Source organism: Mirounga angustirostris, unplaced genomic scaffold (genome assembly GCF_029215605.1).
Source record: "Mirounga angustirostris isolate CCGP_5_RB_7025 unplaced genomic scaffold, mMirAng1.0.hap1 SCAF_13, whole genome shotgun sequence".
Classification (NCBI taxonomy): domain Eukaryota; kingdom Metazoa; phylum Chordata; class Mammalia; order Carnivora; family Phocidae; genus Mirounga; species Mirounga angustirostris.
Window position 1 is genome coordinate 94,642,825 of NW_026991721.1, and position 25,305 is coordinate 94,668,129.

General features: G+C 55.5%; 1 protein-coding gene and 1 long non-coding RNA gene across 5 annotated transcripts in view; one reads left to right on the plus strand and one right to left on the minus strand.

Annotated features, from left to right (window-relative positions):
- Nucleotides 1-16,379, minus strand: part of LOC123857729 (uncharacterized) — a 259,889-nt gene extending 243,510 nt beyond the window's left edge. For both annotated transcript variants that reach the window (XR_010407092.1, XR_006793954.3), the window contains exon 1: nt 16,206-16,379. This is a non-coding gene — a long non-coding RNA (uncharacterized LOC123857729). The remainder of the gene's footprint in view (nt 1-16,205) is intronic.
- USP2 (ubiquitin specific peptidase 2) lies at nt 1,222-25,217 on the plus strand. Of its 3 annotated transcripts, XM_045894840.2 has the most exons (13): nt 1,222-1,311; nt 7,295-8,112; nt 20,162-20,212; nt 20,720-20,843; nt 21,029-21,140; nt 21,243-21,353; nt 21,531-21,595; nt 21,815-21,918; nt 22,010-22,090; nt 22,243-22,321; nt 22,546-22,653; nt 23,056-23,176; nt 23,455-25,217. In XM_045894840.2, the coding sequence occupies exons 2-13, from the start codon at nt 7,336-7,338 to the stop codon at nt 23,540-23,542; spliced, it is 1,821 nt and encodes a 606-aa protein (XP_045750796.1). In that variant the 5' UTR covers nt 1,222-1,311; nt 7,295-7,335; the 3' UTR covers nt 23,543-25,217. The 3 variants fall into 3 exon arrangements, with proteins under 3 accessions (XP_045750796.1, XP_045750798.1, XP_045750797.1); XM_045894842.2 differs by lacking the exons at nt 1,222-1,311; nt 7,295-8,112 and adding an exon at nt 8,380-8,526; XM_045894841.3 differs by lacking the exons at nt 1,222-1,311; nt 7,295-8,112 and adding an exon at nt 16,492-16,877.
- Nucleotides 25,218-25,305: the final 88 nt, after the last annotated feature.

The following is a 25,305-nucleotide window of genomic DNA, read 5'->3' on the forward strand; positions in this document are numbered from 1 at the left end:
CTGGAAGGAGGGCCGGGGACGAGGGCGTCCTCTGAAGTGCATCACCGGGACCCAAGCTGAGTCAGTAGCTTCTGCTGAGACAGGGTGGAGGCACCATCCTGGGTACTTCCCAGTCCTCAGGGAGAGCCATCAAGAAACAGGAAACACAGACTGGGAGCCGACAAGAGCACCAAGGCCCAAGAGGTTAAGAATCCTGCTCCGTCCTCCTGTGAGCCTGCCCAGCCCAGCTCTGTGGCCTTGGAATCCTGAGCACTCCGACAGGTAGAGTGGAACAACCCCAGAGCAGCTTTCTCCTGGCAGCCTCGGGCAGCCGGGCTTGCTATATTTTGCTAGGCAAAGGGGGAAGGAGCCCAAATAGGCCTGGCCCTTCCCCCACTGGATGGGCTGGACATCTGGGAATATAGCAAGAGTCATTTGCCCTTACCAGTTATGGGACAGAAAACCATGGGGCTGTTGTCTGGCATTAGAACGGAGCACTCCCAAGGGGTGGCCAGGGGCCCTATTCTCCCTGGGAAGGCTTCCGTGGTAGGTGCGACTACAAATTCTGCCACTAATTAGAATAATGAGTGGAAGTATTCAGTATAATCATTATTGTCATTTATTGAACTTCTACCGTATGCCAGGAAATTTACAAATATTATGTTATTTAATCCTCACAACTGTGAGGTATAGCATTATTATACTTTTTACTCCTGTTTTACAGATTAAATCACTAAGGTTCAGACGGCTTACATGACTTGCCCACTGTCTCAGAGCCAATAAAAGGGAAAGAACTGGACTACCAGCCCAGGCATAGAGGTCCATTAGAAAAGAGTTTGGACTGAACACCTGAGGGCAGGTCCCACCTGCCTCTCACTACCTGTGCGCCCCCGGATCTCTAGGTCTACTCCACCTCGAAAGGGAGGATTTGGACTAGCACCGAGGCTTCCTCCTCATCTCTCCATTGCACCCCCATCCCTCTATCCTCTTTCCACTTGTCTCCCCTTGGATCCCCCTTCTGTTCCACCTCAGGACGTCCCCCCTTCAGAGAGCCCTTGCACCATCTCCTCGCCTGGCACTGGCCCATCAGGGCAGCACCTCGAGGGAGGGCCTGCCACTGCCCCTTTAATTCTCCCCGGGCTTGGAATGCAAGTGAGTTGAGCTAGCCATCTCTGTGAGGTCAGATAAGATACTATATATATCGGAGTCGGTAACCTGAGCTCCGGATTACCCAGCCCCAGTCAGACTCCGGCCTCTGGGCTCTCCACCGCGCTCCCTGCCTCTCTGGGGAAGGAGAAGCCCCCAGATCCTGTCCAGTGCCCCCGGACACAGGTCAGTAGCTGCCCCTGTACTGTGAGCTTCATGTGGCCCTGTCCAGACAGCCCAGTGTGTTTGGGGGAGCATGTGATAGGCTGCTCAACTGGGCCTGGAGGGTGCTTGGGGCAAGACGGTCGGCGAAGGCTCAGAGGAGGCAGGCAGGGGCAGCAAGGACAGAGGAAAGACAAGCCCTGGAGGAAATGGAGGGAGACTGGGACTCTCCCCTGGGGTGGTGGCACCAGGAGAGCTCCCCACAGAGGTGATTGGGAAAGAGAATTTAAGGATACCAATACCACCCGGAGACCCATTCCTTTCCCTTTCCTTGGAAGTGCAGAGATGGCCACCCCCTTCAAATCCGAAATCAAGAAGCATGCTGTAGAGATTCTACCCTGGGCCCACCCCCTACTCCACCAGTCAGGATCATGCCCTCATCTCCAATCTCTCTCATCCCTTCCTCCCTCTCCCAGCCCTTGGGCAACTACTGGGAGCAAGAGAGACAGAGATGGACCCAAATTCTCTTGAAAGGTCCCTTTCCAAGGCACGCAAGAGGATTAGGCACTAAACTGGTAGGCCGCTGGGTGCAAGCCCCTGAGAGACAGAGCTACTAGTGATAGGCTGGAGGGGAGGGGGCAGACTGAGGCTGCCGGGGACTAAGAGGTGTCCACAGAGATCCACAAGCACAAACAGCCCCCACCTGAGTCCTCCACCCAACCTGCATCCACCACACCTGCCAGGACATCCCTCAACCTAGGAGTTGATGCTTGCGCCCAGACATTGCCCAAGCAGATAGGAGTGAGGGTCAGAGAGTGTCAATGAAGGGAGACAGGACCCCTCTCTTAGCCCTCTTTATCTTTCAAGGTCAGCACATCAGCAGTGCCTCATTCCAAGGGTGTTAGCAAGTGGCTTTGGGAAGCTCTGAGGTCACCACTGTGGAGGTTCCCAAGCACCCGGCGGGACTGGCTGGGACTCCCCACTCACCTGGCCTGGACACCTGGGTAGGAGGGAAGGACTGATCTCTGTTGAGGCACGCCTCTGAAAGCCAGCTAGGGGCTTTCTGTCCAGCCAGCAGTAAGGCATGCCTTCACCCCAGAAAGCAGAGTGGATCCGGGAAGAGAGGGGCCATGAAGGCTGCTGGGATGTGGGGCATTACCCATCCCCTACCCTGGGGGCCAGGAGTGCCTGCGATTCCTGGGGAGCCAGTCCCTCCCCTGGCTGGGCAGGTTAGGGAGCCCTTCTCCTGAGCAACAGGAAATGACAGTTGCTGACGCACAGGGGGTTGGCTGCCCCAGGGAGACAGGGCTCATTTTAACCCCTGACTCATCTAGCCTGGGGACCTTGGGGAGTGGGCCAAGCTGCAGCAAGAGTAGGAGGCTGGGGGCCATGCCCATAACCAGGCCTCGGGCCAAGAGCCCTGACTGGCGCTAAATGCCAGTGCCCGGGAAACGCTCGGGAGCTCGGCGCCGCGGGGGCAGTGGAGGCCTCCTGGACCATCTCTTGGCTGATCAGAATTGTACTGATGCTCAGGTTGCACTTGGCTTCGCTTTCATTTGCCCGCAGTGGAAACTCGAAGGGCCGCCTCCTCCGGGAGTCTGTACCTGCCACGCCGTGGCCTAGACAGTGGATGCCTGCGTCCTCCTGCCCCGTGCCAGCTCAGGGAGAGGCCAGGGAAGTGTGAGGTGGGGGGCGCTGGCTTCAGGGCGGCAGCCAGGGGGGCAGAGCACAGGTGCCAGTCCCACGCTGCTGCGTGCGACCTTGGGAAATCCACGTCCCTTCCGCCAACGCTGGTGTCCTCATCCGCAAGTGGGCATAAGGGTGGCACCCACTGGGGCACCTGGGTGGCTCAGTCGTTAAGCGTCTGCCTTTGGCTCAGGTCATGATCCCAGGGTCCTGGGGTGGAGCCCTGCATCGGGCTCCCTGCTCCCTCTCCCACTCCCCCTGCTTGTGTTCCCTCTCTCACTGCTTCTCTCTCTGTCAAAAAATAAATAAAATCTTAAAAAAAAAAAAAAAAAAAGGATGGCACCCACTGCTGAGGGCGATCGTGAGGATTAGCACATTGGTACGTGGTGTCCCAAAAGTCTTCGTGCAGTTTCAAACTTCAGGAACTTCACAAATAGGAAAGCTAAACGGTTCATTTAAAAGTTTATTTCATTCCTTGTCTATTTGTTGAATTTCGAATAAAAATACTAACTTCGATTTAATGTAAATCATTAAACCTTCACACGATGCTTCTAAGTTTAAATTCTTTCTCCGAAAGAATTAAAACCTAAAACTGCGCGGAGGCTCTGGGGACGCCGGGCAGGAAGTGCACTTATAGGAGCACCGGGCGGGCAGGCGGTGCTCCAGGGAAGGCTGCGTGACCTGCGAGGAGCTGCGGGTGAAGCGCTCAGCACGGTGCCCAGGCCGGAGGTGTTCGGTGCCTGCTGGCCCGGTCATGGTCGCTGGGCTCACATGTCCTTTCAGGAAGCTGAGCGCTCTGTGCAGGGAATGCAGCTGACCTCCCAAGAGGGGGAAACTGAGCAAAGTGAGGGGGAGCTCTGGCAGAGCAGGGAAGAGCGGAGTCGCCCGGGGAAGAGATGACATGAAGGAGGAGCTTGGCAGGTGGAGTGCCCCTGCTGTCCGAGGTGGCGGGCACCTGGGGAGGAGTTGCCTAGAGCCACATGCCTATACTTGCCAGCTCTGGGTAAACAGCAAAAGGAGACGGGCAGCAGGGGCCCCACGCCCGGCAGAGAGGGAGACGGGGGATCCCAGCCAATCGGCTCACCTCCCACTGCCCCATGAAAGGGCCATTCAGTCCAGGCCGTTCCTGTGGCAACGAGGAGACTCAAAGCCATGTGAGTGCCCGTCCTGTCCCTGTCTTGCGCAGCAAGGCTACAGCCTGGGCCCACCCTGCTCTCCCACCCGTGGTGTGTTCTGCGGTCTCCAGGGACAGCCATGCCAGGTAATGCCAAGGGGCACCAACCCAAGCTGTCTCGGCTCACCTGGAAGGTGTTGACACTTTTCTCAAGAGTGAAACTAGGGGTTAGGGGAGGGGATAGGCATGCTAAAGGCCTCAGCCCCAGTAGGGACCCTCTGCCCGGACAGGGGAACCCTAAGCCCGGTGTCAGCACTGAAATGCAGCTGCCAGGGAGCTCTTGGTGATGGCATGACCCCCCCAGGGCTGCTGTGGTAAGGTGGGGATGGGGGATGGTCTGCCACTTGCCTGCCAGATTGGAGAAGACAGGAGAGCGGGGATTTAGGAGGCCTCCTGGGAGTCAAGGTGTGACTCCACCTCTAGCCCCAACCCTTCCCAAGGAATACTTGCAGGCCTTCCCAGGGCTGTCTGTCCCTGTCCCTTGTACCTTGTTTGGCCCCAGCACTTCTGCGTCATTAGCGGGGCCAGGAGAGGTCACGAGTTTGGGGCACTGCCTGCAGAATACCAATTCCCTGGGAGCCTTAGTGTGGAGGAGGGGGAGTGAGAGCCATGGGGAGGAGGCATGAGCTCATGCCTGGGGGGGGGGGCAGGCCATATCTGATTGGCTGCCCGGTGTCCCAGAGCCCAGTTCCTGAGACCTGGAGTCTCTTTTACTTTGAATTATTGATGGAGTTTCTCCAAAGCGAAATAGAGCAGGAGTCGTCCCACACCCCCGTCCCGGTGCCTCTGTCTGTGTCTCCCCCGGCTTCCCTCAGCCTTCATGCTCTTTCTTCTCTGTACCCCAGAAAGCCAAGCAGATGGAAGGAGAGCTGTGGTTCCCCTCTTACCTTGCACAAGGTCCCCCTCCAGTTACTTTTTCCTAGAAAGGAGTGGGAGCTGTGCTGGAGGTGGAAGCACAGTGGGCAAGGGCATGTATACGAAGATGGGGGTCCCCAGGCCAGATGGGAAAAGTGTAAATGTAGACCAGGCCTTTCTGAGCCAGCCCACACTGAAAACTGCTGCTGGTCTCTGGCAGGGTCTATAAGTTCTGTTCTGGGATCCATATGGAGGTTGCCACCTGCTGATCTCCCACCCCTGCACCTATCCCACGCCCTGCATGGACTGAGTTTCTGGGGCTCTCTGCCAAGCCATCAGCATTTGGGGCTTGGCACCAGCTCCTCTCTGCCCAAATGGGCGGGGCTGCCAGGCTGGGGCAGGCTGTGGGCTGCCCGAGCCAGTGTCTGCAGCATGGCTAGATTCTGCCCACCGCCTGCTCATCCACACATCTCACTGAGGGATGCAAGGGAAGCCTGGCGCCCTGGGCTGAGGTGAGAAGCCGGCCAGGCTGAGAGACGGCCAGCCCTGACATTATTATAGGCCTATGAAGGAGGGGCCCAGAGCCTGGCAGGGGTTGGGGGAAGAGATGATAATTACTGTCAGAGTTGAGGGCTTCCACATGTTATTAACTCATTTATTCCTCGCAACAACCCGGTGAAGTAGGAACCATAATGATGATAATTATACTCATTGTACAGGTGAGGAGACTGGGGCTCGGAGGGGCTGAATGACTAGTGCAAAACCACCCAGCTAGCCAGTCATGGGGCAAGCCAAAACGAGCCCTGTACCACTACTCTGAGGTTCCTGGAGGGCCCTGCCCCGCCCCCACCCCCGCAGGAGCCCCCAAGAACCCCTGATGTCCTCAAAGAAAGGGTCCTGATCCTACTTGTTCCTCCCTCCAAAGCACCTTTGCCTGCCCCCCAGCTCCATTTTAGATGAAGCCTCACACTTAGAGTGATGGGGAGGACTCTGGTGGTCCCCAAGTGAGCCTGAACTTGATGGGGAGGGGTGAATCAAGGTCCAGTAGGAAGAGCACTGGACTAGAAACCTGAAAGACCTGAATTCCAATCTTGGCTCTGCTAGTTGTGACCTTGGGCAAATCAGTGTCGCTGTTCCCATCTGTACAACGGAGATGTTAAAACAGATGACTCTTGGGTGCCTGGGTGGCTCAGTCGTCAGGTCATGCTCCTCAGCAGGGAGTCTGATTCTTCCTCCCCTCGGCCCCTCCCCCTCCACTCATACTCTGTCTCTCGCTTTCTCTCTCTCTCAAATAAACAAATAATCTTAAAAAAAAAAAAGAAAAAAAACAAACACAGATGACTCTTTAGGACCCTTACAACTCCTCAGTTCAGAGATTTCTGTGTGCCTTCACCAGACCCACCCCAGCTGCTGCAGCTGGGTGAGGGGACAGGGAGTACTGCTGTAGTGAAGGATTTTAGCCTCTAGGGGGCCCCCTTTGCACAAGTCATCACCATGAGCTGGATGACTTGGATGTCGGTAGAGGAACCCCTGGGAGGCCACAGGACCCCAACTCCACATAGAACACGTGAGTTAGATCCATAAAGAGGGTAGTTTCTGCCACACGAAGATTCCCCACCACAGCAGGTGACCGTGTCCAGGGAAGAACTGTGGGATTAGATCTGGAGACTGAGGTCAAGTCCACTTTCTACCACATGCTCACTCACCACCGCCTCTCCTAGCCCCCACTGCTTCCTCTCCTGAGCCTCCTTTTCCTCACCAGAGATCTGACCAAATGATCCTCGGGCCATTCCAGCTCAGACAATGTATGATTCCAAAAGGATTCCTGCCCCTCTTTTCAGCAGGAAGAATTAAGACTTAATTCTTAAAATGTCCAGCATTTTCAATCCAGGGACTGAGAGCGGTAGCACCTCCCCCGAACGCTGAAGAGAGGAAGCAGATGAGACCTGGGCTGGAATACTATGGGTGACCTGGAGGGCTGCTGAGGGAGGGCAGCCCCCACTCTCATGTCTGGGGCTCTGCAAGGGGGCAGCCTGATGACTGACGGCCCTGTGTGGTTTGTAAAAGCCGGCTCACGTCTTGTGCTCTCACTCAGGTGTGAATACACAGGTGCGTGTGTGTGTACACATGTGCATAGGTGTGCTTCTCAGCGGTGGGCCAGCCTCTCGTGGAAATGGACCGTGTGGTCTCTGGCTGAGATCTATGGTCCCCGCCAGCTGGGGATGAAGAGCACATATGGGGGCACCTGAAAGCTGGCAGGGCCCTCTGACAACTGCTTTCCTTGCCTTTCAGCCCATGAGGCTCCCAGTCCCCACTGAGTGCCGCCCTGAAGGATGTCCCAGCTCTCCTCCACCCTGAAGCGCTACACAGAATCGGCCCGCTACACAGAGGCCCCTTATGCCAAATCGGGCTATGGCACCTACACTCCCTCTTCCTACGGGGCCAACCTGGCTGCCTCCTTCCTGGAGAAGGAGAAGCTTGGTTTTAAGCCAGGCCCCCCAACCAGCTTCCTCACCCGTCCCCGTACCTATGGTCCCTCCTCCATCCTGGACTATGACAGGGGCCGCCCCCTGTTGAGACCTGACATCATTGGGGGCGGTAAACGGGCCGAGAGTCAGACTAGGGGCACTGAGCGGCCTTCAGGGAGTGGACTCAGCGGGGGCAGCGGATTCCCTTATGGAGTGACCAACAACTCCCTCAGCTACCTGCCTGTGACTGCCCGCGAGCAGGGTGGAACCCTGGCCCAAAAGAAGTCGAACAGTCAATCAGACCTGGCCCGGGATTTCTCCAGCCTCCGGACCTCCGATAGCTACCGGATGGACCCTGGGAACCTGGGCCGCAGCCCCCTGCTGGCCCGCACGCGCAAGGAGCTCTGTACCCTGCAGGGGCTCTACCAGGCAGCCAGCCGCTCCGAGTACCTGGCCGACTACCTGGAGAACTATGGCCGAAAGGGCAGTGCACCTCAGGTGCCCACGCAGGCCCCTCCCTCACGAGTCCCCGAAGTCCTCAGCCCCACCTACCGACCCAGTGGCCGTTACAGTCTGTGGGAGAAGAGCAAGGGCCAGGCCCCTGGGTCCAGCCGCTCCAGCTCCCCAGGGCGAGAGACCATGGTGAGTTTGCCCCCTGGGGATCCGGTGATGGGCTGGGGAGGCAGCAGATGATGTAGAAGACCCAGATTGAGGGAAGGACTCCCCATCTGACTGATGATCGGAGGCAAAGTTCTCCTTCCCAGACCTCATGACGGCTGCTCCTGCAGCTCTAGCAGGAGAGGTCATCTCAGCATGTCTGGTATCCTTGTGGCTCGGTGCCTTGTTCAGGGGCCTTCCCACTCTCCCTAGGAAACCCATTTCACGACCCATGCACTGGACGCCGATCCAGCAGTGCTCCTGGAAATGGTCGGCTACCCCCACATACACTGCAGTGCTCACCCTCCGCTTTGCCACCCAGCATGCCAGGGTCTCCCGCAGGCCCTGCACCATCCTGGACTGAATGCTGAGGCCCCCAAACCGCCAGTGCTCCTTGTGGTAAGAGAGGCCTCCCTGCTCTGGCTGCATCTCTCCTCCTGCTCAGGCTTTTACTTCCCAGCCTGGGGACCTGGCTTACCATCCGGGCATAAGACATCAGGGGGACAGGGACGCCCCTCTGATGGGCACCAGTCCCGGCTCAGGACCAGGATGTCTGGACGGCAGTGCTTTTCATGTGTCTTTGGGGAAAATGCCGGAGACATTTTTGTCTAAGGCTTTAGACAATCCCATACCTCTGTATTCCAGTCCTGCCTGGACTAGAATGAGGGAAGAGGCTCTGCCAGGGACAGTAAGGGCTCGCTTGCATCTAATCTGTGAACACACCTCTCTGGGGCACTGACTACATTCTGCCTTTTCTTTAGTTATTGGTGTACCCATCAGGTGGGAAGTTCTCAGAGGATAAGAAAGAAATCACATCTCTAGATGCCTCCCCATGTGCCTGGCACTGCGCAGAGCTCAGCTAATCTACTGATTGCACAGATGGGTGGGTGGGTGGGTGGATGGACAGATGGACGGATGGACGGATGGATGGATGGACGGATGGATAGGTGGATAGGTGGGTGGGTGGATGGATGGATAGGTGGGTGGGTGGATGGATGGATAGGTGGGTGGGTGGGTGGGTGGATGGATGGATGGATGGATGGATGGATGGATGGATGGATGGATGGATAGGTGGATAGGTGGGTGGGTGGATGGATGGATAGGTGGGTGGGTGGATGGATGGATGGATGGATAGGTGGGTGGGTGGATGGATGGATAGGTGGGTGGGTGGATGGATGGATGGATGGATAGGTGGGTGGGTGGATGGATGGATAGGTGGATGGATGGATAGGTGGGTGGGTGGATGGACGGATGGATGGATAGGTGGGTGGATGGATGGATGGATGGATGGATGGATGGATGGATGGATGGATAGGTGGATGGATGGATAGGTGGATGGATGGATGGATGGATGGATGGATGGATGGATGGATAGGTGGGTGGGTGGATGGGTGGATGGATGGATGGATGGATGGATGGATGGATGGATGGATGGATGGATGGATAGGTAGATGGATGGATAGGTGGGTGGTCAGATGGATGGATGGATGGATGGGCAGATAAACAAGCCAATGGGCAGGACAGCTGGGTGTTGTGTTTCCTTCATTATCTTATGTACCAGTCCCCTACTTCTAGGACAGGTGCCTTTTGGAAATAATAGCTGTGCCATAGCAAGAAATAAATGCTGCTTAGTGGACTTGTCCAGATAAATGGAGCAGGGGTGCAAGATAGGCACAGGGCTTTGGGTCATAGATCTTTAAGCTTGTCATAACTAAAGGGCTAGAGGGGACAACTTTGATAACATTACCTAGAGAGTCTTGGCCTTGCTGGGCTGTCTGTGAAGGGCCATGGGTGATACAAAAGTTGGTGCCTGCCAGAGCATTCAGAACCTGACAGGGCATGGCTGGCTACGTTGGAGGGCTGGTGTGGAAGACAAGTGGGGGACAAGAGACCTGGCCTGGGAGAAGTATGTACTCTCAGAGGGACATGTGGTTGGACTGGAGCATGATTCACTTAGATGTGGCTGGTGTGGCTCATCTCAGCGGCAATCAGAAAGTAGCTCTTAGTGGATGGGTCCTAAAGGCCTCTGGGAGGCTCCCTCCCTTTGCTCAGAAGAGAAAGGTTCTTTACGGTACACAGTGTTCCTTAAAGTAAAGTCTGCAGGAATCACCTGCAGGGCTTAATCATTCAGGGGCCTGGGCCCCACCCAGATCCCCTGAATCAAACTCTCTAGGAATACGCCTGGGACTCTGTCCTTCTTATAAGCTCTTCAGGTAACCTTTAAGCATGCTTAGGTTTGAAAACCTGCTCTCCACAGACTAAACTGCAGACCCACGCTCAGCCTCAATCATGAGAGCAGGGTCTTCTCCTTTATGGGGGGTCAAACTCCATTGGCACTCTGCCTCTTTCTCACACAGACGTATCTCAACCCTCCCTCCCTGGAGTCTGCTGCCTTCCCCCTCCTCCCCCACAGGGGACACCCCAGCCCCTCCTCTACCTCCAGGGCCAGATGAGGAGAGTTTTGAGAGAAGACCTCAGAGGGGTGGCAGATTGCCCTGAGGCAAACTCAGCCACCCTAACATCCCTCCTTCCCATCCAGAAATAGCTCACAGCACACTTAAGTAGCTAGGAACACCCTACGGTGCAGCTAGTGTCTCCCCCTAAGTCACATTCAAGAAGACACTGCCAATGGGCAAGGCCCCTCATGGGTCAGACCCTGATACAGCCTCACTCCCCTCCTCACCGCTCTCAGCCTTACTTCCTGCTGCCGACTCCATCTCCTGAGGTGAGAACAACCCTGCCCGTGGGGCCTGCACCACTTCTTTCTAAAAGTGGATCCAGTGTCTTTTCAGATCTCCATCTGGGGATCTAAACTTCACATTTATTCATTTCGGGGCTCAGCTTACCAGCAGTGCCACCTCAGAGAAGTTGCTTAACTTCTGAACCTGTTTCCTCGATAAAATGAGTGTCCATCGTTCCCACTTCACAGATCACTGTGAGGAATCAAAGGTTGTACGACACATAGTAGGTGCTCGGTAAATGTTAGTCCTCCTTGTACCCTTCTAGGTGCTTTTGTGGGGGCAAGAAAGATGCAAGCCATGGTCCCTGCCCTCAGTGCACTCACAATTTACTTGGGGAAATAAGTTCTTATAATAGTTGTGATAGGAGGCAGCCCCAGGTGTCGTTAGGTGTCATAGGTGGTGGGAAAGGGAGGGGTCACCTAAGGCTGAAAGGAACAGGTTGCCTCTTTAACCTTAGACACCTCTCATCTGAGCTCTGTTTCCTCATCCATAAAAGGGATGGGTCGTACCTGCCCTGCCTACCTCACAGGCTGTCATGAGGCTCAAAGCAAACAGTGGACGTGAAGGAATCCGAAACCTATAAAATGCTATGGAAGAGTTGGTAGAAAAGGAGAAGACAGAAAAGGGGCATTTGGCAGCTGAGTGGAGCGGGGAGGGGACCACCCTTGTATCATGTGGCAGGGTCCAGCGTGATCTGACTCCTCTGGGGTCCCCTGGGGTGGCCCTGGCCCCAGGGGCTCTCTGGGTAACCGACTTGAACTACAGTTGACATTCACAAAGGAAAGTCAAAAGCAGGCCCCAAACAGGGAGAACAGTTCTAACCAGGCTCATTCCCTTCATTTATAGCAACAGCCAACATGAACTTAGAATATTACAGACTCAGCTGAGCGTAAGTAAAGGACTGTTACAGGGGGGACGTAAATTCTGAACCCCCCCCCCCATGCTTGCATAAGCACCAACAAAACACCAGTCTATGGGGGGGGGTGCAGCTCAGCCTAGGATAATGAGGGCTGCCCCAGGCTCCACCTTCTGTTTAAAATGCAGACAGATCGAAGGGGAGGGGCTGATAGTTCAGAACTGGCAAAAAAAAAAAAAAAGCTTTCACTTTCCACCCCATTCATCACCTGTTGGGACTCCAAGCCAGGCCAGGTGGGTTGGCCCTGCAGAAAGCCAGGAGCCCAAGCACCCAGCCTGGTTATGGCCCCCCTCCGCCCCACCTGTCCTGTTCCCTGGGCCTATGGAAGGACAAGCTGTTCCCACTGAACCCTGCCAGGGCTGTGCTTTAAGCCCTACAGTCCATCTTAATCCTCCTGCGCTCCACCCCTCCAACTGCTCCCTCCCCAGCCCTGGCATTCTGCCTGGAGCCTCAGCCCTGCCCTCACACCGGCCCTGCGCTGCCCTGCCCAGGCCACCCTCCACTCTCCCCCAAGAAACGCTGGGGTTGGCCCAGGGCCCTCCAGAGCAGTCATCAAGCCGAGAACCTGCTGCTCAGACGCAAAACCAGGGAGTGAGGCTCAGAGCCTGCCGGCCTATTCTCCCCACACGGCCTCTTCCAAACCCTTGCCCTCTGCTCTGAAACCTGTTGCTAGGAGCAAAAGGTCTGGGAACCTAGAGTACCTGGGTCCTATTTGCCAAGGGGCTGCTGACTCATCTCCCGAAGCCTTGGGTTCCCAGCTGTTCAGTGACAGGGAGATTATATAAGCGGAGGTCATGTGATTTTACTCTTGGGTGGGACTTTGAACTTAACTGCTGCCTTGCAGTGAGCAGGGGTTACTCCAAAGAGAACAAGTTGAAGGCGGCAGGAACTGTCCTAGAGGTCCCAGGTGAGAAGTGGAGAAGTGTGACCTTCCTCTCTCCTCCCCTGCCTTCTCTGTTTATTCAGCCACGCTGAAGTGCATCCCCGCTGTCTTGTTTGTCCAGCTTAGCAGCCCGAGACCCTGGGGATGCCCTCACCCACTCAGCCGCCCTAAGGAAGATGAACTTCCTGAGGGCCTGAATCTCTGTTGACAGCATGGGAAGGTTGCTCAGAGGAGACCTTAAGCCAAAGGGTCCCTTGGCCAGGGCCAGTACTAGCTGCTGAGAAAGGACAGGCGATCTGGGCTTATGTTTAGAGTCAGCAAGGCACCCATGGTCTCCATCCCTTGAAGATAGGCTATGCGCTGTGACCTGGTTGGGGGCCCCAGTGCTGCCTTACCCGGGTGCAGTTTCTCAGTCCGCTCCCAGCATCGTCCTCCCTGCCTTCTCCTCCACCCCCGCTCCAGGATGTCTTCATGAGGTAACATGGTGCTGGGGTGGGGCTCAGCAATGCCGAAGTTAATCCAAGCCTGGCAAAATGTTCCCTGCCCGTGGTGGGGGAGCCGCTTCACTGACCAGCAGCTACAGAAATGAACATCATGTTCAGGGCCCGGAGTTGCACACGTGGCCCCCTGCACCCTCTCACCTCAATGGATAGGTAAAACTGGCATCCACACAGAAATAAAAGCGAGAGAGGGAAGTGTGTGGGCCTCTGGAGTCCAGCTGGTTGAGGCCAGCCTGCCGTAGGGCTCGAAAGAGTACAGAGCTTTTGGCCTCCTGGGGTCGGACTGATGCAGGGAAGCAGAGGGTCCTCTGTCCCCAGGGGCACTTGTGGCCTGAAAGCCCAACCCCCAACAAGGACTCTGAGCCCCTACCAGTTCAATCAGTCAATCAAGCCACCAGTCTATCCACTTGTGAGGGTAATGACAGGTGCATGCTTTGCGGGGAAGCATTCGCCTGGGTCTGAGCAGTGTTTCCAAAACCCTTGAACCAAGCCACCACTGAGACCTGAGGAAGCCAGATACACTCTCAGTCCTGCCCTCTCAGAGCTAACCCAGACTCTAATTTATTTATACTCCATCCATGCCAAAAAGGATTTGAGGTGAAGAAGATTTCTTAACCACAGGGAAGACAGGCCAAGCACAGATTCTGAGAAATGGCAGCCTCAGGCTGTAGGAATGAGTCCTGTTCAGATCAGATCAGCATATTTGGGGCAGAGAGTCATGGAGCCTGAGCCAGATTCAGATCCCAGAAGACTACATCCTTTCCCCATCCCACTTCAAGAAATGGCACTGAGGAGAAGGGGTGTCATGGGGGTTTGGCCAGTTGAGAAATGAGCCACAGTGCCTTGCTGGTTGTGTCCTACAGCAGTCAGACCTGCTCGACAAGACCGGACCCTAGATTAATTCTTTCCCCTCACCCCAGGCTTCTCAAAGAGCTCCCCTGCAGGTAGCTTTCCTCATCGGGGCCTCCCTGCTCCTAGGATGCGCCTAACCTTCTACCTCCCAGGAAAGAGGGAGTGAGCATGCTTGCAGAACGCCAGGATGTCCTCGGGTGGGAGTACTCACATTGCTGGCCTAAGTCATGGGGCAGGAGGCCAAACGCTCCGGTGGGCAAGCAGCTGTTAAGACAGTGCTCACCACAGCACTCTTATTCAACGGGCAAATCCGGACGCACCCCACCCTGTGAGGCTCAGTGGCACTTGCAGGATACCCAACCAGAGCCGGGTCTGGCCCCCACTTAGAGATGAGATCAACACCATTTTTTAAGCACCCACTAAGAGAACCCACAGCCCTGCCCCTGAGGAGCTTTCAGTGTGATGGCATAAGCCACACAGGATCTAAAACCATTTACAGAAGCCTTAAAGACACTTATAAAACAAAAATAAACATATTAAGATAAATTAACACAGTGAAGGCAGAACGCCAGGAGACAGGGGGGTATGCAGTAATGGGGTGTTTCGAGCTGGATGGAGTTCTGTAGAGAGGGGCTTGGTGGAAAACACAAGTTTTGAGCAGACTTTACAAGCAGGTAATTGGCAGGGAGCAGGAAGAGCATTCCAGAATCTTCTGGTAATCGTTAAAAGCACGGGTTTTGCCGTAAGACAGGTTGGGGTTCAAAGCCCCACACTGTCATTTATTAGCTTTGTGGTTCTGGCAAGTCATTTGGCCTCTCAGGACTTAAGGTCCTTCATCTAGAAAATAGAGATAATAGTTCCTACATCACTGTGTTAATTATGCAAGTTAACCGGGATAATCTATATAAAGCACTTAGCCAGTGCCTAGCATTTAGTAAGTACTTAATCAGTGGCAGTTTCGTCTTTTAAGTGAGAGAAGGCAAGTGCTGAAGCAGAGAAATAAGAGCAGGTTGGTTAGCAGCAGGGATCAGCGAAGAGCGAGGGTGATGACAATGAAAAGAGCCTGTGGACAGACAGCCTCACAGACAGAGCTACCTCAGCTTCTGGACTGGACACAAGAGTCAGGTGCTCTAGGTGCTTGGGGGCAGAAGTGTGGTGTAACCAAATGCAGGCGTTGCGGCAGACGCTGTGGGACTCACTAGAAAGGGTGTGCCTAGAAAGAGGGAAGCAGGGAGGAAAGCCTGGCGCAGTGCGCCGGGGATTTAATGGTCACAGAGTGAGGACGGACTGGGGAGCTCACCATCCTCACACCAGTGCCCCCACTGACCAGCAAGTAGAATGCCCTGCCGCTCCTGCCTCATGCCCACTCCATACATGTGTCCTGGACATACTCCCCATGTGGCTGCAGTCGTGTGTGCAGGGCGCGTGTACATGTGGCGATGAGCATGCCAAGAGGAACAGAAGGAGGCCACAGATGAGTAACAGCACACGCTGCTGCTTCTCAGAGTATTTTTAAATGCTAAAAATACTGGCTAAAAATAGCCGGCGCGCTCCAAACAAGATACTTTCTCTAGGCAGATTCTGTGTGGGTCCCTGATAGGTAAGGGGGTGGGGGTGGGTGGGGGTGGGGAGCATCTGAAATAAAACGCAAAGATCTCTGCTCTTCAAGCATCGAAGCCCTCAGGGTCAGGGCAGTACGCTCGCCCCCAACCCAGCTGAGCACCTGCTTCCCCGCCGCCCTGGTACTTTCTTCCCACCTCCCAAAACAAATCAAAATTTCAGATTCCGTGAGAGATGGAGCTGGGTAACTGGACAGAAGCAGCCAGAAAATGTTCTTCCCTGGGGCCAAATGGGACAGTGACCTCTTGTAACTTATAAAATAGGAGCACTGCCTCTCTTGATAATGGGACCAACCGGGACTGGGGAGAGATGGGCGGGGCGGGCTCAGTACCGACGCCAGGGAAATCCATGCTCCTAACCCAGGGGCCCATCGACCCTCGCGAGCTGTGTAGGTGTCGGGCTCCAAAAGGGCCTGAGTCCCCCCCGAACGACGTGCAAAAGTTTGTGCGCAAGTGCATTCCCCCCTCCCCCGCCCCGAGGAGAGCACGGAACTTTCACCGGGTGCGCCAAATGCCCGGCAGCCCCCAAAAGTCAGGAACCGTAAGCGGCCCGGGGGGAAAGCTCACCGGGCTGATACGGTCCTGTGGGGGTCCTCCTGAGTCCCGACCCCGAGGCCGGCGCGGGGCTCGACGCGCCCGTCCCGCCCTTCCCGGGGACGTAGGGTCTCGGCGGCGGCCCGGCCCGCGGGTCAGCGGGCGGGGGGCGGCCCGGGCTGGGGGCCGAGCGCGGGAGGCGCGGGGGCGGGCGGGGCCTCGGCCGCGCTTGGTGCCGCGTGCGGGCCCCGGGGGCGGGGCCGCAGCGCTGGCCCCGCCCCCAGGCGCTGACGTCGTGGGGCCCGAGGCGCCGGCGGGGCCGCCAGTCGCCGGAGCGCTAGAGCCGGGCGCCTGGGCTGTTGGCGGCGCGCGCCGGAGAGGTTGAGGCGGAGGAGCGCGCGGTCGGACGGCCGGAGCGGTTACTGCCGGGCGCCGCGGACGGTGTCTTGTGGCGGCCTCGCCGGCCTCAGCGTCCGGGCCGTGGCACCGCGCGGTCCTCCCCCGCGCCCCCTCTGCCAACGTTAGGCGTGGGGCCGAGCCCGCCGCCCGCCCCCCAGCATGCGCACCTCGTACACCGTGACCCTGCCCGAGGAGCCCCCGGCCTCCCCCTTTCCCGCCCTCGCCAAGGAGCTGCGGCCGCGCTCCCCGCTCTCCCCCTCCCTGCTGCTCTCCACCTTCGTGGGGCTCCTGCTCAACAAAGCCAAGGTACGCGGGGCCCCTTTCCGGGACCCCCACGCCGAGGGACTGGGCTTCCGCCTCCTCCCCCGGACGCCCCCACCCCCATCTGCCGCGCGCCCCCCCCGCTGGGGGGGGGCCGATTCTTCCCAGCCCCCACCCCTCCTTTCCCAGGGTCTCCTGGCAAGGAATGCCCCCTCCCCAGGTGATCTCAGGCTTACTCGCGGCCCCCTCCCCTTGTTGAGGTCCCAGCCCCTGAGGTTCCCCCCCCTTCCTCTCCCTCTTCGTGACGCGGGCCCTTGGGCTCTTAATTCCTGGCACCTCTCAGGACAGGTGCAGGAAAGCGTAACCTTGACTAGTTCTCGCTGTGTGAGGGAGCCGGCAGCACGCTGGACTCTGCGGCCGTGACTCCTCCAAGGCCAAAACCCAGCAAGAAGGGCTGGTGGGAAAGAGCCGCCCCCTCCTCACTGGTCCCAAAGGGCGCTCTTCCGAAGGGTTGGTAACGGGGGTCCTTTGACCCTGTGAAGGGCAGAGGAGTCGCAGACAGGTGAAAGAAGGCAGCTTCCCCTTCCTTTCCGGCCCTCCCCCAGTTCTGCTAAGTGGGCAGTGGATCCCTCAAATGAAGTACCACCCCAGGGTCATGCTGGGGCTGGAGGTTGGGCACTGCCCCCTTGGGGAAGGGAGAAGGGGCCAGAGCTTGACGGATCTTATGTAACAGGCACCAGCTCCTGAGTTGGCAGTGCGTGCACTGCCCCGTGCCAGGGCCACACCAGGCTCCTTGGCCACAGCCAGGACCCCTGGCTGACCCTCATGGCACAGGTGGAGCAAGCAGGAAAGCCCTTTACGGGGGTCTTGAGTGTGAAGACACAAACCTCAATCAGCCTTGCTTATATGACCCCCCTCCTCAAACGCTTCCTCCCCATTAAGCCCGAGCGGGCTCTTCCTGAGCCCCCTGCTCCTTCACGGAGGGTGAATACTGTCTGTTTACTAACCGTGGAGGTGGCATCGACTTTTTAGAACAGTGGTTGCCCCTAAGTCAAGGTTAGGTTTGCTGACGACGAATTTTAAGGAAGTTCTTGATCCAGATTCTTTCAAGCCTTGGCACATGCCCTCCACATAGCCGCTGGAGTCCTTTCCTTCTCTCCCTGTGAGAGGCTCGCTGTGTGGGGTCTCTCCCGACCTCTCCAGTTCTAGCCTCTCCCTGTTGGCCCTGAGGTAGGATTGTTTTCCCCATAAGAAAGGTCACTCCTGGGACATTTTGTTCCTCTCTGGAATGGAAAGTGCTGACTTTCCCTGGAGCTCCTGATTTCCTATTCATGGCAGAAGAATATCTGGCTGGGCATAGAACAGCCCTGCTCTCCCCTCCACTCCCACCCTCCGACTCCTCTCATCCAGCCGCCTTCTACACAGAGCGCTTAGAAATTGGCAAGTAGTTTTGAACTTAGGAAATTTTAGACAAAGGCACGAGCCACCCCCACCCCCTACAAAAAGAAAAACAGAGGGTCCGGGCAAAACCTTAAAGGAGCCTTCCCCATCTCTCCACCTGCCAGGCCATTAGTAGAGGTAGAGCCTCAAGAACAGTAACCGTAGGTGGGGATGTGGTGTTCTTGCCCCTCACTGCTGGGTCAGAGTTAAAAGTGTCAACACCATGGAAGTGCCTGGGTACAAAGGCGCCTCTAATTTTCCATTGCCCTGCCCCCATTAGGGCTGAGGGACTGTCTCAGCTGGAGGCCCACTTTGGTGCACATTGACATGATCACCAGGCTTTGCTTCTACAGCCCTTTAGACAGATGTTGTCTGAGGCACAGGGGGTAAGAACTAACAAGCACCGCCAAAAATAGGAGTGAGGGTGGATCTTGGGGGAGGGGAGGACGGGTATCCTGTTGTGGACAGGCTTTAACGTTTAGTTCCGAATGGGCAACTCAGAGACTTCAGTGTTTTTGTTGGGCCCCGGGGGAGTCCTTCTCCAGGTTTCCCTGAAAATGCTGATAAGGTCTTTGTCCAGGGAATTATCTCTGTTGTGGTCCTCTTACTGGAACATCAGGGTTTAGACTGTCGGAAAGGTAAGATTTAAATTCTGTGTTTGGGGCCATATACCGCTAGCACTGGCAGAGTTCAAGGATGCTTATGCCCACCTGCTGCCAATAAGCTTTGCTCGATAACTGCAGGTGGAAACCAGGTCTCTCGTTGGAGTATATTGCCTTTCCTACCTGTTAGTTTTAGACCTGATCACTGGCAAGAAGGGATCCTCTTACTTGTGGGATCAGCAGGGCAATTCCTGAGAAAAGCCCTCCTTCAGCCTGCCTCTCCCCACCCCACCCCCTTGAGCTGACAACCTCATGGGCTTTGAGCTGCTGACAGCCTCAGAGGCTGTCAGCACACGGCATGAGTAATTTTAGCTGAGTTATTTCAGGCTCCTGTTCTGATCGGGGTTGAGCTGGCCCCACGCATGCCCCAGTCAGTGTTGCTCCAGAGTTGCCGGCTGCCGGGTCCCCTCCCTGAGAGAGGGGGTGGCAGGCTCATCTGCACACTGTTTCTTTAACCCTTTGAGCCCGAAGGTTTTCTGTCTCCTTGGAGGTAGGGCCAGAATTAGCCAAGAGACCTGGACCTAGCAGCTGTCTCGCTCCAACCCCCCTCACCAGCCTCCACAATAGGGACAAGAACAGGAGTGGCACCTTCAGCCTGGTGCTTACCTCTGCGTGGCCACAGTCTGCCTGTCAAATGGGTTCCCAGCTAGGAACCAGTCAGGATGCTGAAACCTGAGCCAGGCAAGGAGGATTCTCCCGGGCTTTAATCAGCCTTTAGGAGATGAGCTCAGCTGAAAGGAATTCCACCTGTCTCCGATAATTCAGAATGGCAGGCCAACTTCAGTTTTCCCCAGCTGAAGATCTTTAACGCACTTCAGATGTTTTGTCATTGAACATTTCAAGCTCTCCTTGAAGTGCCCGTTACGACAGCTGCTTCATGTATTGGACATCTAGGGGTAGAAAAGTGGGTCATTTGAGATAGTGCCCGGATGTGGGACCCGGCGTTCCCTGTAGCCGGGAATCAAATACACGAATTCCTAGGCTCTAGTTCTAATCTCCAGCCTCCAGTATGGCAGAGAATGAAGAGGCATGTACAGATCGGGGGAAAACACATGTCAACAAGAGAAAGGAAAGCCTTGAAGAATATTTGTGTTGTGTGTTGAAGAGAGAATAACGTGTGTGCCTGGTGCTCCTGGCTCCAGCTAGCAGATAGTTGCATGAGCAAGCCTAGCACAGGCCCAGCCTCTTCGCCTTCAGCCTCATATGCCATGTGTTCTTTGCTTACAGAATTCTAAGAGCGCCCAGGGTCTGGCTGGTCTTCGAAACCTTGGGAACACGGTGAGCTCTTCCCAGCCCACTTCTTTCCTAAGGCCACCTCCTACTGTCCCAATGGACATCTGACCAGAAGTTCCCTCCTGGCTCCTGCTGACTCCCTATCCTCTAGAGGCCAGTTGATACCTGCCCATCCTGGCTGGTGGGTTTTACAGAATGGCTGGCGCTCTGCCTCTCTCCTGGCCCCCAGCAGGAAGCACTACTAAAGGGGAGTTGCCCTCTTCACGGTCAGCTACTTTCCTGGATCCTTCTCCTGAAGGACATCCATCCCTTCCCCCCCACTTCTGTCCAGCTCGCCCACACCCGTTTGTACACCTCCACAGTCAATAACCGGTTACATCACCTGTGCGGGCAGTGGGAATTGGCCTCATGACACCCCTTTCCCTTGTAAGAAGAGGAACTTGAGGCTGTGGGAGCGTTCATTTCTGGGGTAGATGAACCAGAGGGCCTCCGGTACTAGGTAAGCGGACCTGGCAGACCAGGCTGTCTTACGGAGTGGGTGATCTCTTGCAGTGCTTCATGAACTCCATTCTGCAGTGCCTGAGCAACACCCGGGAGCTGAGGGATTATTGCCTGCAGAGGCTCTTCATGCGGGATCTCAGCCACAGCAGCAATGCACACACCGCCCTCATGGAAGGTGAGGGGTCCTGTCCCGGACACTTGCTCCGCACTGCTCTTGGCCACATTAGTAGCTGGATGTTATATGTATCCCTCCTACTTTTCTCTCTCTCGCTTCGTTTTGGTGGAATTCTAGTTTGAATTTCTTACAGAAAATGTCTCACCTGTCCTCCATGCCCCCTCTCTACCCTCTCCTTCCGATAGAGTTTGCAAAACTAATCCAGACCATATGGACTTCATCCCCCAATGAGGTGGTGAGCCCATCTGAGTTCAAGACCCAGATCCAGAGATATGCGCCACGCTTCGTTGGCTATAAGTAAGAGCCTTGCAGACGTGTCCTCCCCGGGGTGGGTGCCAGCCACAGCAGGTTGGTTCTTGGAATGAGAGGTAGTGCTCACTCTCTTTCCTTTGGACTCAGTCAGCAAGATGCTCAGGAGTTTCTTCGCTTTCTTCTGGATGGGCTCCACAATGAGGTGAACCGAGTGACAGTGAGGCCCAAGTCCAACCCTGAGAACCTCGATCATCTTCCGTAAGAGGAGAATGCTGTGGGTTTTTGGCTGGGAGAATGAACTTGAGTTTTTGGCTGACTTCTTTGGGGGTAATAATTTGGAGAGAATTTTAAATATTAAGGAGTTAGACTGATGGACCCGTAAACTTCTCATGGCATGAGCTCTGACCCGGTTGTCTCCCTCTCTCTGGTTCCTAGTGATGATGAGAAAGGACGACAGATGTGGAGGAAATATCTAGAACGGGAAGACAGTCGGATTGGGGGTAAGCGCATGAATGGGAGGAAGGCCTGCTTTCTCTGTTAACTGTTTTTGCCTGAGCAGAGCATGAGCGTGAAAAGCCCTAAGAGCCCTCCTTTCAGGGGACCCTCCTCCTGCCCGGTGGCCCAGGGACAGAGGCGGGAGCGCGGAGCAGGCACACAGCCCAGAGAAGACGTGTGCTCCTTCTCCAGGTTTAAGCTCTGCTGTCCCATCTCTTCTGCAGATCTCTTCGTTGGACAGCTAAAGAGCTCCCTGACGTGTACAGACTGTGGTTACTGCTCTACAGTCTTTGACCCCTTCTGGGACCTCTCACTGCCCATCGCTAAGGTATGTGCCCCTGTTGCCCCACGTTGGAAGCGCCCCCTCTTACCTTCTTGTGTCGTCGATCTCTGTGACTTTTACTCTTTGTCTCTGCCAGCGAGGTTATCCTGAGGTAACTTTAATGGACTGCATGAGGCTCTTCACCAAAGAGGATGTGCTTGATGGCGATGAAAAGCCAGTAAGTCCCCCTTCCATGGGATCAGGAGCACACATCCAAGAGCCCACTCTGGGAAAGACCTGTCACCAGCAGATACAGCCAACGAGTTACTGGACTCGGCCTGCTGACTTCTCCCCCAAGTCCTCTGTAGCTCTGTTTGTCGTGTCTTGCAGACATGCTGTCGCTGCCGAGCCAGAAAACGATGTATAAAGAAGTTCTCCATCCAGAGGTTCCCAAAGATCTTGGTGCTCCGTATCCTTACCATCCACCATGGCAAGGGCTTGCCTTTAGGTAGTGACTGATGACAAGGGGCTGAACTGAGGGCAGACAGAGTAGGAAAAAGGAAACTTGGTAGACTTTCCTTTCCCCATTTGCTCTTTTGCTTCTGAGAAGCACTTCACCCTCTTAGGACTCAGTCCCCTTTACTTTGACTACCCTCGCCACCCTCTCTTGTCCTTGACTCACGTCAACCCCAGATCTGAAGCGGTTCTCAGAATCCAGGATACGAACCAGCAAGCTCACAACATTTGTGAATTTCCCGCTAAGAGACCTGGACTTGAGAGAATTTGCCTCAGAAAACACCAGTGAGTATTTTCAGCTGGGAGGGCAGAAACAAAGCCCAGGTGCCTAAAATCCAGATGAGAGGCCAAGAGGTAGAAGGAAGCTACTGAAGAGCAAGTTATTAAAATCAGGAAGAGCGGGCGCCTGGGTGGCTCAGTCGTTAAGCGTCTGCCTTCGGCTCAGGTCATGATCCTGGGGTCCTGGGATCGAGTCCCACATCGGGCTCCCTGCTCAGCAGGAAGCCTGCCTCTCCCTCTCCCACTCCCCCTGCGTGTGTTCCTGCTCTAGCTATCTCTCTGTCAAATAAATAAATAAAATCTTTAAAAAATAAAAAATAAAATAAAATCAGGGAGAGAGGCAGGAAGGAGAGGGAGGGTGGGGCAAGGAATGCTCGGGGGGCCTGAAACCTTGTACTTCCTCCTCAGACCACGCTGTTTACAACCTGTACGCTGTGTCCAATCACTCTGGAACCACCATGGGCGGCCATTATACGGCCTACTGCCGGAGTCCAGTGACGGGCGAATGGCACACTTTCAATGACTCCAGGTGAGACAGCTCTCAGGCAGGGCTCCTGGCTGCCAGACACCTGTATCTCACCCACCTGTGTGGCTTCCACTTTGGATAGAAGTCGGAGCCAAAAGTCCGTGTAATACGTCCGAGTCTACTGCCCCTTTGCAGAATTTCTAGAAGACAGCAAAAGAGGTTGGCTTCAGGGACACCTAGGGAGAGGAGCGATGGGCCCTCACGGTCCGTCAGCCACTCCGTGTGTGTCCCGGTGGCCCCCTCTCCGGGGCTCTGACATCCCTCCACCCCTCTCTCCACAGCGTCACACCCATGTCCTCCAGCCAAGTGCGCACCAGCGACGCCTATCTGCTCTTCTACGAATTGGCCAGTCCACCCTCCCGCATGTAGCAGCGAGGAGCTACATCCCTTTCTCCCTTCCCCGTGGTGGCCCCACACCCTAAGTTTTTTTTTTTAAGACAAAAAAAAAAAAAACCTGACAAATAAGAGAAAAATAAAGTAAACTAAAGCTGCCGAGCAGGAGTTGCTGCAGCCTGGTCAGGGTCTGGAGCAGGGAGCCGGGAGCTCCTGAGCCACACCTGGCCCGGAGATCGACAGGACACAGAGCCTGGAGCCAGCACAGTGCCCCCTCGGCTTCTCTTGTTTTTATTTTTAAGCTTGTGGTTTTTTTCCTGTGTGTAATAAACAACGGGGGTCTGTGGGGAGAAGATCCTGGTCCACTTGCTGCCCTTCCAGCCCCCAGTTCCTCCCGAGAAGACAGCGCCCTCTGGAGCCTGCTGGGAGGATCGCTGCCTGGAAGCACCGGCGCCCGAACCTGGCACCTGTCTTCACCTGGACCCTGCTCACCGGTCCAGAAGCAAGAGAAACACCCATGAGCCAAGAGCCCTCTTAACGCTGCTAACTCCAGGGGGACAGACAAGGAGACGACTTTGAAAAAAGCTGATTTGGATTTTTAGAAACCCAACTTTTTTTTTTTTTTTTAATTACCATAACTAAAGTTTTCAGACTGGAGATGCTCTCCTTCACACCTCTTCACAGCTGGGACGTTGTGCTGGTCGGTTTTTTTGTTTTGTTTTTTTTCTTCAAGTACAGCTTTTCTAATGCTAGCCCCCAGTGGTGCTAGGTGGGTGTTGGCCAGGCCCCAAGCACAGCCACAGTAGACCCGGGATCTAACAAGTTTTGGGGTTTTTTTGTTTTTTGTTTTTTAATGTTTTGGATGGAATCTAGTTGCCTCCAAGAATTGTGCCTTATAGCATTTGGGGACCAGGGGGTAACTGCCCCTCCGTGAAATACCCTCAGCCTGTTCCCTTTTCCCCAGTGCCATGTTCAACCCCGCTGGGGGAGATGGGGGTCATACCCTTAGCCCCTGGCTCGGTTTGCATTGCAGTGAGGTGGAGCGGAGAGTAGGTAGAAGGAGATTTCTTCTGGTAGTGTATCAAGTTTTTCCTGCCCACTTCCTCTAAGCCACCCCTGGTCTACTCCCCCCAGCTGTTTGAAGGATAGCACAAGCCCCTTATCCCTAGAGTTTCTCTCACCTTTAATTTATTCCCTTTTAACGTGCTTTACCTTCGTGCCCCCACCCCTTCTCAGAGCCTCCTAGACATAGGCCCTTTGGACCGAGTTTCTCAGGGATGCCCATGCCGCCCCTCAGCCCTTCTTGGCATCAGTCTTCAGTCCTACACCAGGAGCTGGAGCCTGGGTGTTTGGGGACATCTTGCCTCAGCTGTACCATTCTTTCCCACGGGCGTGATTTTGCCCTGAGTAGTTGGACAAAACTCGGTGCTTCACAGAGAGTAAAGCTGTTCAGCACCAAGGCACAGAGCTCTGTGCATCCACACGGCTGGGCCCAGCTTGTGCCCCTTGGAGCCTGAAGCTTTCCAGTGCTCCCAGAAGGAGGCATCAGAGAAAGACGCCCCAAGTTTAACTGGCCTGACCCCCTTCCCCAGGGAAGCCCTGTGAACCTGAGCCAAAGGGCTGATGTGCACTTGTTTACTATGTAAGCAAGAGTAGAAGAATGTCTGATGTCCAGTGGAAACTTGTACAGAATAAATAATAGCTTTGAGAAGTTGGTAAGTGACGGCATCTTGATTTGGGAAGGGCCTGCCCCCAGGAAGCACTCTGAGCAGATTAGTCGCCACGTGTTTTTACTGCTT

What these genes read in the sequence shown, in the direction of transcription:
- USP2 (XM_045894840.2), top strand. Translation starts at nt 7,336, where the DNA reads ATGTCCCAGCTCTCCTCCACCCTGAAGCGCTACACAGAATCGGCCCGC. An exon ending in ACACACCGCCCTCATGGAAG is followed by an intron (nt 20,844 to 21,028) that starts GTGAGGGGTCCT and finishes TCCTTCCGATAG; the next exon opens with AGTTTGCAAAACTAATCCAG. An exon ending in CACACTTTCAATGACTCCAG is followed by an intron (nt 23,177 to 23,454) that starts GTGAGACAGCTC and finishes CTCTCTCCACAG; the next exon opens with CGTCACACCCATGTCCTCCA.